This window comes from Monopterus albus, unplaced genomic scaffold, assembly GCF_001952655.1.
Source record: "Monopterus albus unplaced genomic scaffold, M_albus_1.0 scaffold56.1, whole genome shotgun sequence".
In the NCBI taxonomy this organism is placed as follows: Eukaryota; Metazoa; Chordata; class Actinopteri; order Synbranchiformes; family Synbranchidae; genus Monopterus; species Monopterus albus.
Window position 1 is genome coordinate 260,052 of NW_018127936.1, and position 13,459 is coordinate 273,510.

The 13,459-nt window shown below is 40.1% G+C and overlaps 1 protein-coding gene across 7 annotated transcripts in view; it reads right to left on the minus strand.

The window, feature by feature from the left end:
- grid2 (glutamate receptor, ionotropic, delta 2) overlaps positions 1–13,459 on the minus strand; it is a 437,846-nt gene that overhangs the window by 190,672 nt on the left and 233,715 nt on the right. Inside the window, exon 1 of one of the 7 annotated variants that reach the window (XM_020602381.1) lies at positions 13,010–13,447. The exons of the other annotated variants lie outside the window; for them this stretch is intronic. Within the exon in view, the coding sequence (XP_020458037.1) occupies positions 13,010–13,034 (25 nt within the window). The 5' untranslated portion in view covers positions 13,035–13,447. Of the gene's footprint in view, positions 1–13,009; positions 13,448–13,459 lie in introns of those variants that run through there. 7 annotated transcript variants of the gene reach the window in all.

The following is a 13,459-nucleotide window of genomic DNA, read 5'->3' on the forward strand; positions in this document are numbered from 1 at the left end:
AAAAAAGATTTTGTATTTTCATAAGTGGGGTAAAACTATGGAATAATTTAAGTGTGGACATAAAAAATTGTAATAGAATTGACGAGTTTAAACGTAAATATAAAGGTATGTGTCAATCCAGATATGGGCAAGAACAGGCTCAATGATGGACTATTGTGGGTGTGGTGTATATTTTGTAACTATTCTTTAGTATATCACTTGTGTGATGTAAGAATGTTAACACTGTTATATTCTTTTTTAGTATAATATGTGTGTGTGTAGAAGTGAATCATTTATTGCTTGCAAACCAATGATGGTAAGATGATGTCATGGGGTAGGACTGGATAAGTCTGACTTCTTCCTACTCCATTCAAGCATGTACTAGGTATAAGCAAATTGATATTGGATTGTGTGTAAAAATGTGTGTTGTTATATCAACTGTTTTATATGCTTGAAAGAATAAATCAAATCAAATCAAATCAAATCAAATCAAAATCTAAGGCACTTTAAGCAGCAAATGCAGCAGTAGATTAGAGATTATTACAGAGATTTTTACATGTAACTCAGTCACTGCAAAAAATACTTCTTCCTTAACTTTTCTTTGTACAATGGAAATGTTTATCTAAACGTGAAAGGCAGAGATCTATGATCCAAAGTGTGTAAAATGTTCCTGGAGATTTATAAGCATTTCAATGCATGGTTTAGATCTGCCTATTGTTTTAAGGTGTCTGAGTTCAATCAACCGTGGAGAGATTTTCCTACTAATCTCGACATCCTAACTCCTTGTAGGAGTGTAAACCTAGTGTAATTTTAGACAAGTGTAACTCATTTTTCCAGCATCGCTAACACTATGCCATTCATTCATTCATTAATTCATTCATCTGTTCATCAAGTTCATTTATCTTTAATTTACCTTCTATTCCATTTCATAGCATATTACCTTCCGACTCCCTTTTCCTTTGTGTACATAATGTAAATAAATTTATTTGGACTACAACATAAAACTGGCTATTTAACATGTCATGCTTTGTCTTTTTTATTTCCAGTACATGAACTGCAGGATTCAATGCTTTCAGATCGAGATTAATAATTTAGATCAATAAACCCATCGCCTGCTTGGCTAGCATAATCAAGCTTGGTGCCCTACTCTAATGAGGTATTAAAATATAAACAAATTAAAATATTAAAACATTACAATTCATATTCATAAAGTGTAGTTATGTCTGCTGCAGTAGAAACATAAAACATATATAACATACTGCAGATCATGTATTGACAGACACAATTATATGATATGATATAGGATGACTATTTTCAAAACACTTGCCGAGCATTGTTTGCTTTTTGTTATATAATATTATTTTAGCTTGGTTCAGTTCTGTAACCTCCATGTCCAATTTTCCACACTGACATAAGCAACCATCTGCTAACAGCGAGCACGACTGTAGCCACTGAATCAAAGTTCAGTCAAGCCTGAAGTCGGGGTGTTACACAGCCATGTCAATGTTCACTTTATTGATTGACCTGCAGGCTAATTCAGGAGAAATAATATAACACAAAGCAGCATGGTACAGAAGACTATTAAAGTGTGGCTCTAGACAAACAGTTTTCAAAGTTCGTGTGATATATGCTTTTCCTGGCACAATATGATAATGGCTCCCATCTCAACAAATTTCTCATTTGTTTGTGTTCTGCTGCCTAAATGCTCCTCAATTCTGAGACACTAGCTGTGCTTATTTCCCCTCTACTACTTTTCGTCCTTCCTAGGCCTCTAGCTTTGTCAAAAACACCTCTACCTCCTACCCTCTCAGCCCACTCCCCTGCTATCTCCTTTCTACTCCAAAACAGCCCATCTGAGTGCTTACCTTTCAGCCCCAATCATTTCAGAACTGCAGTCTTGCAATGATTTCAATTTTAGTTGCCTTAAAGCACCACAGAATGTTGCACTCTGTCCTCAGTTTGGAGTCGCCTGCCTTCTTCTTCTACCTTCTTTCAAACATCCCTTCTTCAGCACCTTTCCCATTCCACCAACCAATCTTTTTTCACTATCTTTACTCACCAGTCAGTTCCTCCCGCATGTTTACCCTCATGGCAACATCCAGCTGTCCTCTTTCCTTCCCTCACAACAGCCATTTTTTGATTCATCCCCACTTTTTTCTTTGCTTTTTGCACACTTTGAACAAATTCACCCACATGTCCACCCTCATTTTGCCCTTACTGTATATCTATTCCTCTTTTATTTATCCCTCATCCATCCTGAGCCTCATTTCATCCCTCACTTATGCTCCCATGCTGCTTCACTCTGTCCTTCACTGTGTGTAGAACACCAGACTTAGGTGTTTCCCTTCCAGCTGATTAAAATCCTGTCACAAAGTCACTGGATAAAACAAAAACTGCAAAAAAAAAAAAAAAAAAAAAAAAAAAAAAAAAAAAAAAAAAAAAAAAAAAAAAAAAAAAAAAAAAAAAAAAAAAAAAAAAAAAAAAAAAAAAAAAAAAAAAAAAAAAAAAAAAAAAAAAAAAAAAAAGAAAGAAGTGTAAAGCCAGTACGGTGAATGCAAATACACAGATACACACACACACATACACAAATGGTGTAATGGCAAGAAAACAATCTAAAACATTCAGTCAGCCGTTATAACGTTACATGGACTAATCTGTTGACACTGCAAAACAGTCAGAGAAGGAAGGAGAAGAGAAAATTTCAAAGAAAAGCTCGAGGAAACAGATTCATGGTGCTGAGAAAAGCAGAATAAGATGTTGTACCTGTGCTTGTTTGAATAAGAGAGAGAAGATGAGAGACAGTATGACAATATCTCCTGTGTCAAGTAATGACTTCAAAGTGGTGTGTGAGGATGAACTCTCAAATTGTGAGATGATGCACAACATGGGGTCTGCTTAATTGCTAGTGTTGTTTAAATACATAGTTCAAATATTAATTCATATTGCTTAGTACTTTAATTTTGATACATTACTTCTGAGTTTCACAAGTCATCCAAAAGCTAATTTTATGTTACACTAATGTCTTGAATAGTTTTCATTTGTGTGCGTAGAGGTGTGTGTGTGTGTCTGTGAATAAAGACATTCTGGGATTGGTCCACTGAAAAACAAACAAACAAACTTTTTCTTCTTCTACTTTCGGCTGTTCCCGTTAGGGGTCGCCACAGCGAGTCATCTGTTTCCACCTAACTCTATCCTTTCCTCTTCTCTCTCTGTTTACGAATCCTTCTGCCTCCTCTCCTTCTTCGACCAACAGTAGTCCAGTTTTTGCCAGCACCCTGTAGGTCAACAGCACTGGTGGCGGTCATTGTTAACCCGAGCCTCGGCAGATCCGGTATGGAATTTGCACCGATGATTCGCATGTTTAAATTTGGCATGTTTTTACGCCGGATGCCCTTCCTAACGCAACCCTCTCTATTTATCCGGGCTTGGGACCGGCACAGAAGTCACTGGCTTGCAACCCCTGTGGCTAGATTAAAAACAAACAAACAAACAAAACAAAACAAAAAACAGTTTAGAAGGTAAATGGTTAGAGTTGTCACTTAGGTCTTAAGCAGTTTGGTGATGTAAATCTGATTTGGAGGCAATAGCTACTGTCTTCTTCTTCTTCTTTCGGCTGTTCCCGTGTCGCCACAGCGAATCATCTGTTTCCACCTAACTATCCTCGGCATCTTCTACTCTTACCCTGATTAACTTCATGCCCTCTTTTACCACATCCATATATCTCCTCTTTGGCCTTCCTCTTGACCTCTTGCCTGGCAGCTCCATCTCCAACATCCTTCTACCAATATAACCACTATCCCTCCTCTGCACATGTTCAAACCATCTCAATCTGGTCTCTCTGACCTTGTCCCCAAAACAGCTGACCTGAGCTGTCCCTCTGATGTGCTCATTCCTAATCCTGTCCATCCTGGTCCCTCCTAAAGAGAACCTCAACATCCTCATCTCTGCTACCTCCATCTCTGCCTCTTGTCTTTTCCTCACTGCTACAGTCTCTAATCCATACAGCATAGCTGGTCTCACTACTGTCTTGTACACCTTTTCTTTGATTCATGCTGCCACTCTTCTTCACACAACACTCCTGACACCTTTCTCCATCCACTCCAACCTGGCTGCACTCGCCTCTTCACCTCTTTCCTACACTCCCCATCACACTGGACTGTTGACCCCAAATACTTAAACTCCTGCACCTTCTTGACCTCAGCCCCCTGTAACCTCACTGTTCCACTTCCCTCCCTCTCGTTCATACACGTATTCCATCCTACCACGACTGACTTTCATTCCTCTTCTTTCCAGAGCAGACCTCCACCTTTCCAGGTGTTCCTCCACCTGTTCTCTGCTCTCACTACAGATCACAATGTCATCTGCAAACATCATTGTCCATGAAGATTCCTTTCTGACCTCATCTGTCAACCTGTCCATCACCATAGCAAACAAGAAGGGACTCAAAGCCGAGCCTTGGTGTAGCCCCACCTCCACTTTGAACTCCTCTGTCTGACCTACAGCACATCTCACTACTGTCGTACTCCTCTTATACATATCCTGAACTACTCTGACGTACTTCTCTGTCAAGAGGCAATAGCTACTGTATTAACTCAAAAACCCATTCTGAATTTAACCAGCAATTCATTTTTTAGAAATGGTTTTCCATCATAGCAATAGTTAACAGGTTAATATCAGGCAACCATTTCTTCATAGAAGCTAAAAAAGTTTCAGTCTCACTGTCCATTGTGCAAGTTGAATCCCAGAGTTATCTATCATTTACTAACACCTTAATGTTTGAGCCCATGTATGCCTAAAGCTACACCTGAGGATTTATTTATGTGTACATCAAATGTGAATATCTTTTATGTCAGAGTTTCTCTTAATATTGTTGCTGAATACGCCAGTCATCTGTCATAGGCTACATTGTACAGATAGCACATCCCTGTTATCAGAGTCATGCTAACAAACGCCTCAGCTGGGTTGCACCAGTCTAGCCTTAGTGCATTAGCTTAGCATCATCAAGGCTCTGGCTAATGGAAGGCTTGGCTAATCCTCTACTTATTAGGGCACTTTAGAGAATTAGTGCCCTCATCCCCCTTACATCACACATGCTTAAGTCTGCGGGGGGCTTCTAAGCACTAGACTCATTAATAGTCTTTGCTAATGACTTAAAAGGCTCATTGTATTAACCCAACCCACTTTAACATAACCCTGAAGTAGGCAACAGTTAAAGGGTAGAGAAAATGAAAAGGAGCTGGGGGTGCTAGTGCAGCAAAATGTGTATAGTCACTTTGAAGAGTTTGGCAGTATCTGACAGAAACACACCTTTCTCATGTTATGAAGGTTTGAAAGTATGAATAAATCTAAAAAGTCCTGCCCGAGTGACTAAGTATGAATTGAATCGTAAGCTGCACAGATGGATATTGCTTTCTTCTACCTTGCCAACACCATGCTGTGTACAATGGCTGCACTCCAAGCACAAAAACAGGTGTTGGAGTGCAAACGATTACACACTGTAGCCATTTGGAATCTTTCACTTATCATTCTACCCCACAACCACCTACTAAACCACACTCACAGACCATAACCATGGCTAGTGTGCACACAAGTGCACACATATGACCCTCCTGTATATCAACAGTACAATGATGCATGATGCTCTAAATAATTATGGCATCTAAGGCAGCTAAAAAAAACCTGTCAAGCAGTTATGCTGTGGTGCATGTCAGCCAAACAAACAGGCATGAGACAGATAAGTGTAGGAGTCGGTCAGCCATGGGAGATTACTGTAGGTGTCATCTATTCTGCTAATTCATCAGCTCTGTGTTTTATTTATCTTAATGGCAATTCATCTATTCATCAGACTTTGTACATGACTTCCATTTTTCAAAATGGCATGCTTCATTGAGCAGGCGAGACCCAAAGAGACCTCTGCCACAATGGGAACTTATTAATCTGTAACTGCACTTGTAGCTGTTGCCCTGGGTTCTGCATTTGTTTCCAGTGTCATATGCTTGTTTTACAGATAAGTTCCAGGAGCAAAACTTTGGCAGGGGTTATGTTTTTAGCCAATTTTCCACTACAGGAATGTAATGAGCTGACAAAAACATCATATCTCCAGTCCCCTTATGCTCAATGCTACTGCTTCATTCTAGCCAGCATGTGCACAGCAGAATGGACCACTATTGCGCTGTAGGTTCATGTAATAGTAAGCTCCAGGTAAGAGGTCATTAAGTTCCTGTGTCAGAAAAGGGGCTAAAAACACTACTTGAAACTCAGCATGAGGTATATTAATTGCCTTTCATGATTGTCTATGCATTCAAATATTATTATGCAGTTCTTGTTTGCATGCTGGCATTTTTGATGCATGTTACATGCATATGTACATGAGTTGATTGTGATGGATCATGTTACTGAGCTCTCTCTCCAGCTTGTTGGTCTGTCAGAATAAATGGACTGCAAGCACTTAACTTGCACCCAGGTGTGACTGATTCCTCTTTCCTATCTGTGCCCAAGCAGCTCTCCTCCCACCACACAATCTCACACACACACACACACAATCTCACACACACACACACACACACACACACCATCCCACTGATACTCAGTCATCCAGTTTCTGTGGCCTGGTGACTGAAGAGGGGAATGAAAAGAAAGAGAAAGGGTAGGAAGCAAGGAAATCAATACCTGAAAAAAACAAATAAAAGGGTGTGTATGGATGTACTGTAGCTGCAGAACATTTCTAAAGTAAGTTAGCCACCATAAGAGACTAAGACCACACTGGTTACACAGTTTTAAATAAGGTAAAAGATACATAATTTGCTGTTTGTATGTTTCATTTAAGAGTGGCATAGTGGTGCAGTAGCTAGCATTGTTGTTTCATAGCAAGAAGGTTCCGAGTTCAAGCCCCGGACAAACTGGGGCCTTTCTGTGCAGAGTGTTCTCCCTGTGCCTGTGTGGGTTCTCTTTGTACTCTGGCTTCCTCCCAAAGACATGCAGCTCAGGTTAGGTGGGAGTGAATGTAAGTGTGTGTGGTTGTCTGTCTACATGTCAGCCTTGTGATAGACTGAAAACCTGTCCAGGGTGTACTCCACCTCCCGCCCAATGTCAGCTGGGTTAGGCTCCAGCCTCCAAAGTAGTGTATTGAAATCTAACCTATCATAGTCTATAACTAACCTATTAACTGCAGTTTAAGCTAAGGGTGGGTGACATGCATAAAATCCTCATCAGCGTGTATGTAATTTTCAATCCTAATATGGATCATTTTTTAAAATATCATGCAATAGCAGAAAAATGCCTACAAATGGGCTATTTACTATTTATATTACCCATACATTTATTGATTTAATTCATTTTATTTTTCAGATTATGACTTTGCTGACAGGAAACGGGACAACCCAATTTGTTGAAACAAGTTTTGTCTCGTGTAAAGCAATAAGCTGAATGAACAGACAAATTATCTTCTGGCTGTAAGATGAGTATGTAATCATAATCAAGTGTTTGTTTCATCAGAAATGCACTACAGGGGGAAGAGGTTCTTGCCAGTGGCCATGGCACTGTCACAGCTGAGTGTGTATGGCTTGTACAGTGTGTGGTTGTGAGTGCCCAGATGACCTACTTGTGTCTGTTTTTTCATGTATTGTTCCAAATCCACAGCTTCAAACTGCTGCCACATATTGTGCCATACACGGCTAAGCACTGAGTGGCAGAGAGAGATGCTTACTCACACCGCTGGCAGGCTGAAAATATGATCTGCTTTATAAATGCCTCTGTGTGCGACTGTGTATGTGTATAGACTGTTGCTGATATACACTCCTTGAGGGAATTAGCACGTGAATTAATGTGGCCAGGGATGTAGAATGAGCAAAAGATTATATGCCCTTTTCAACTTTGTTTGCCTGGACATTTATCACTGTAAGGTCTCTGACTGTTGGCATGAAAATAGTAGACCAATGATTTCTCACAAACACAATCTGTTCTTATTCCTGCCTCCAGTGCACCTCCAAACCCCTTCCCTGTTCCCATTAACATTTAATGGACACCCTTTGGTCCCGTCATCTTGTTACAGTTAACATAATCTATTCCGGGATAGCTTGTGCCTTGAAGATGTATACATCCTCTCTTTCACCCAGCCTTTTTTTGTCTTCTCTGTAACTCTGTCTTCTCTCCTCACTCCCTTTAACTGCCCCTCAGTACAAGATCCTTTGCCACTATATTTATCCTGTTACTGCACTCATTATCACACTTGCCAGATGAATGCCCCGTTCCCTTTTTCCCAATCTCTCAGTTTTTCTTTTACTCTACCACTAATCCTACTTTTCTTCACTCTTCCTTGTAAATTCTCCTTATTTTTCCTCATTCGTCTTTCAACCCCATCCTTGTTTGTATCCCTTTATTTACCAATTCCTCCCTTTATTCAACATGAGTCAACAGTATCATTTGAATGTTTTTCAGCTGTGTCGTTGAACATGACAGATAAAACCTCTTCTTCACACCCTGCTCCTCTTCCTCCTCCCGTCTCTGTTCCACCCCATCACTCATCTTTCCTTCCTTTACCTTTTGCCACCCATCTAGACACAACTAATTCCTTTGCTCCATTATCTGACAATGGTGCATATAGAGTAGATCATTCAGAGCTAGTCCATTTGTTTCCCTCCCTCCATCCATCTACTCATCCATTCATGAATTCATTCATCAACACAACTGTTTAAATCTGATTAAAATGTACCATGTGCACTTACACTGAACTTCTATCATCTTCCTATACCCTTATTGTTCCGTCCCCTAACCTCGAGCAGAGGTTAGGGGATGCTACTTGATGCTACTCAACAAAAATTCCTAAGATGTGATGAAAATGCAAAACCATCTTTTCAAAGCATTCGTTAAATTGATAAAAATAACCTCTTTATTTAAACATGTAGAGTTTAGTAAGTTAACATCCTTCCATTTTCCCATTTCATCTCCTCATTATTTCCTGCCACCTTTAAAGTATTCATTTAAAATTTAAAGTCTGGGGTTAAGTAAAATCAGTAATTTGTTTCTAAACCCATACATGCTATAGAATACTTGCTGAATAAGGCTGTCAACTATGTAGCTCTGAATTACAGCGTTAGACCATTAAACTGTTAAATGTTTCTCTCCTGCTGCTTGCCAACCTTTAGCTCTCTTTTTCTTGCGATAGTAATAACACATACACCCACCCTCACAGTGGCAAAAGGTGCAACAGATAGTTGCTCTCTCATTTTTTGTTTCCTTTGGCTATTTCTCTCTTCATCCACCCTCAGTCCTTTCAATGAGACATGATGTTTTGTATATATTTTTGTCCGAGCGCTATTCCATTGTAAAGTCAAAGAGATGAACATGTTCCCTGGGAAAATCCACAGCTCTTCTATTTTCACCCCTGGGGCTTAACTGCTATTACTTCCTTATGACTGATCTACACTTTATTTCTCTCCACTTGATACACTTGTACCTCTGCTGTATTTTATTTAATTTTTTCTTTCTGCATGTTTGGTGGTATTTCTGGCCTTTTTCCAAAATGTGGCACAAACAAGCATGCAGCACGTTATTCTGTGTGTATATACAAACTGATTGTTGCCCACCCCGGTCTCACTCTCTCACTATATTTTTCATATTCTTTTTGTCAGCTAGGGTAATGACCCATTTGCCAATGCTTTAATCATATTTAGAAAATGGATTGGTTGTTGTTCACTGCTAATGGCTCAGTGTGTCTGTTTTCATTGCCTGTGTACACGGCAGATGTCATATTTTCCCACTTGGTGTCTCAATTGTCAATTGCACACAGGTGTGTGTGCATGTGGGGTCTGTATTTCTGTTTTGCAAAGTGCTTTCTTTTTTAAAATAAATAAACGTGATTTTTTTTTTAATAACAGCTGTTGACACTCTTTACAAATACAGTGTGGCTGATGTCAATACAGATAATGCCTGGGGGTGCTGCACTCACTCCAATCTGTCACTGTAAACACTGCGGTGACTGGCCTGAGATGGGGCGAAGGGCATATTTATTTACCAGCAACTGACCCAGTGAAGGACTTTATTACCCCAGCATGCATTCACTCATTTTGTGGGTGAATGTGTGTAGCGCAGTACAGTTGTATATTGAAAATACCATTTAGAAGTAAAAGATATTCCCCTAATGCTAGTGCATTTCCCTGCTCCTGAGACAGAAGCATGTTGAGTATTAAACTATTTAATTAGCTGAGGCTGTATAGAGAGATTTGAAAGTGAGAGGGAAAAAATTGATGGACTGAATGAAAAATGATGCTGAGTAAAACAAGAACATACATAAAAAGCAAGTTAGGGATGTGCATTTCAGAAGAAAAGTAAAAATGAAGACTAGATAGAGGGACCGGGAGATTTTTTAATCAGCACATTGCAGTAAAGAGCTCTGTAAAATGAGGAAAGAATAAAGGCCCAAAGAGACAGATGATCAGTTGGCAGGAGAGCGAGAGCAGTGAAAGGAGGGAGGGTACTATAGATGGATGAATTACAGAGAGAGTGTGAGGAAATCCAAAATGATACAGTACATGACTCTATCAGAATTACATCACTGAAAAAGGAAGTGCCTGCTCCATCACTGACAAGAAAAATAAAAATAACAGAGAGCAGTGAGCATGCATGTAAACAAAGGTTAGAGTGATTAACCAAAACTGACTGAGTAATTGAGTAGTAAAATGTTCTGAATATGAAGTTGGATGATCACAGTTAAACTCCTTTTAATGAGAATAAATATGCTATAGAGCTATGTCTGTGTACATGAGAATAGATATCGGTCGTCAGTTCTCGTACTCTCCACACTGACCCTCAGTGTTTCCACCCAGAATGTGTGTATGCTGTAAAAAATACGGGACAAGCTACACAACTTGTGTTCTTTGTAAAACCTCACTCCAAAGTTCATCTGAGGCTCAAATGCAGCTTCAGCTGCCCCACAAAGTTAATTCAAGTCAGTATCTTTCAAAGTTACAATCTGTTTAAGACATACCCCCTCGCACCACCACACTGAAAGTCACTTTCGGCTTTTCCCGTTTAGGGGTCGGCACAGCGAATCGTCACACTGACGACTCACATGTTGACATTTGGCACGTGTTTTACGCCGGATGCCCTTCCTGACGCAACCCTGATTCGAACCCGGGGCGCCACGGCGAGAGCGCTGCGCCATAACCACTAGCCTGTTAATTAAAAAGAAAGAAAGAGCTCTGTAGCATATTACTGTACACACACACACTCAAACACACATGCAAACATGCATCAAAAGAGTTAGTATATTCATTCAGCTGCATGTGGCCGCTTGTATCAAATTCAAAATCCTGGTGTTGGCACATGTGGCTATGAAGGGATCTGTAGCCTCTACTCTCCACAACTGCTCAGCACAACATGACAGCCAGTGTCTTGTGTTCTGCCACTATGCCACTACAATCCTCTTTGCTCTCCTTTCTTTGTTCTGGGCTGGTCAGTGCTCCACACTGTATCAACTATTCTATCTACTGAATCTCCAATGATGAAATTACCTAAATGCATAGCATGCTAATGAAAATGTTTTCACCTATCCACTTTTTAGTGAGATTAAATGAAATTACACAAGATGACATAAACGACATTGTAACTTGTATAAAAGTTTTTTTTCATGACCATAACTTGCAAAAGCTGGTTGAATAAAACCACCTTTAATGATCTGTAAAATCAGTAAACCAGTTCTCTCTTAACCCGCATTGAGATTGTCTAAAGAAAGAATGAAAGAAAGTATGGAGTATGGAAATATAACTACCTACTCAAGTGAACTCAAATCCTCTTGGTGTAGAAGGTCTGAGTCCACTTGGACTCACATACTGGATACTCAAGCTGTACTTTAAGTAGTGCATGCACTTTGTGGCACTAACTGTAGGATAAAAAGCCTCCCCAGTTGGCATCTATATGAGATCAGACATAGAGACAAGGGCTATGCAGTGAAAAGGTTATTTGGGTTATAACACTTCTCAACCTGTCCATGATGAAAAGAGAAAGGGAAAATGAAAGGGCTTTGAAGTGCTAGTGCCTAGCTAAAGGCTACATTCACCTTTTATTTTACATGAGAGTCCAATGGAGGGAGATAGAGGAAGAGAAAGAAAAAAAAACTGACAGAGGACTGTATGTGAGGAAAAGAAGAAAAAAGAGAAATACAGCCTGACACATGTATTTTTATGACAGAAAAGGTGATACAAAGAAAGGAATCACCAGGCATTAAAAAAGAGGGAGAACAAAGAAATTATTAAAACACAGTGGCATTGGGTTAATGGCAGATACAAAGGAAAGTTTTGCAGTCTGCCTCCAGTTTTCATATTTATCTTCAGTTTCACAGGATTTAACAACAGAAAAGTTAGTGGACTGTGTCAACAATCGTGCTCAATCAAAGAAGTGGGTTGTTATGTGACATCGTATCTATTTGACTCTGTCAGTTAAAACAATAATTTGGGCTGCCAAAAACATACAAAGATAATTGGATACTACACACATTAGATACTAATATTCTGACCCTCTCATGTATGTAGGACAAAAATATAGACACCTCTGAATATAATGTAGTCCAGTACAATGCCACATTTACTATGACCTCAATAATAAACATATAATTGAATTTATGTCAATTTCACCAAAACTGAAACATTTTGAACCCCGTATACACACGTTAAGGGTGATGTGTTACACTGGATCGCATACAATTGTACAGCTTTTCCTAAAAAAGTGGCTGGTGAGTGTAAAGGAATACACAATAATAGTGATTAATATATGAATAATGATGAATTAATATATGGTTTACTTTCACATAGCATTAACTAAGATGGCGCCAGTGTGCACGACCTGCCGTCTACCGCTCCTAATTTTGTGCGTTTTTGTGCTGTATTGTTCCTTTTTCATCCAGAATGGGGACTCTTTACTGTCGTACGATCGCCAAACTGTGTTGAATCTTCGCTTGGGTGTTCCAACTCTAGTGCAGACTGACTATCACGGACACAAGTTTCTGCCTCCGTTTTTATCTGAAATACCTGCTCACCTTTGTCGCGCCCCAGCTTTTCCATTCCGGAGGAGGAGAGGGAGACGTCGCGGCAGGCGTGGGGGACAATTGGTAAGGCTTAAGGCCTCCTTGGCGGGCCTTTCCTTGGCCTCTCTGGCGCGGTTTACCCCGGTTGCCGGCCTCTGCGCCTCATGGCGTTGTTTGGATCCTGTTGGCTGTTCACTGGTGTCAGTGGTTGGCTCGGACTGGGGAAGTCGATGGCCTGGTGGCTATTATCCACGTCTATGTCGACGTGGGATAAATCGCTCAAATCTGCGATCACTGAAGCGAGTCTCCAGGATGGCTGGCCTGCCGACTCCCATTAAAATCGGCCTCGTCAACGCTAGGTCGCTGGCAAATAAGTCTTTTATTTTAAAGGAATTTTTTATTTCTCGAGGATTGGACTTTCTTTGCGTGACTGAGACCTGGCTGGGCGTGGGTGAGTCTAGT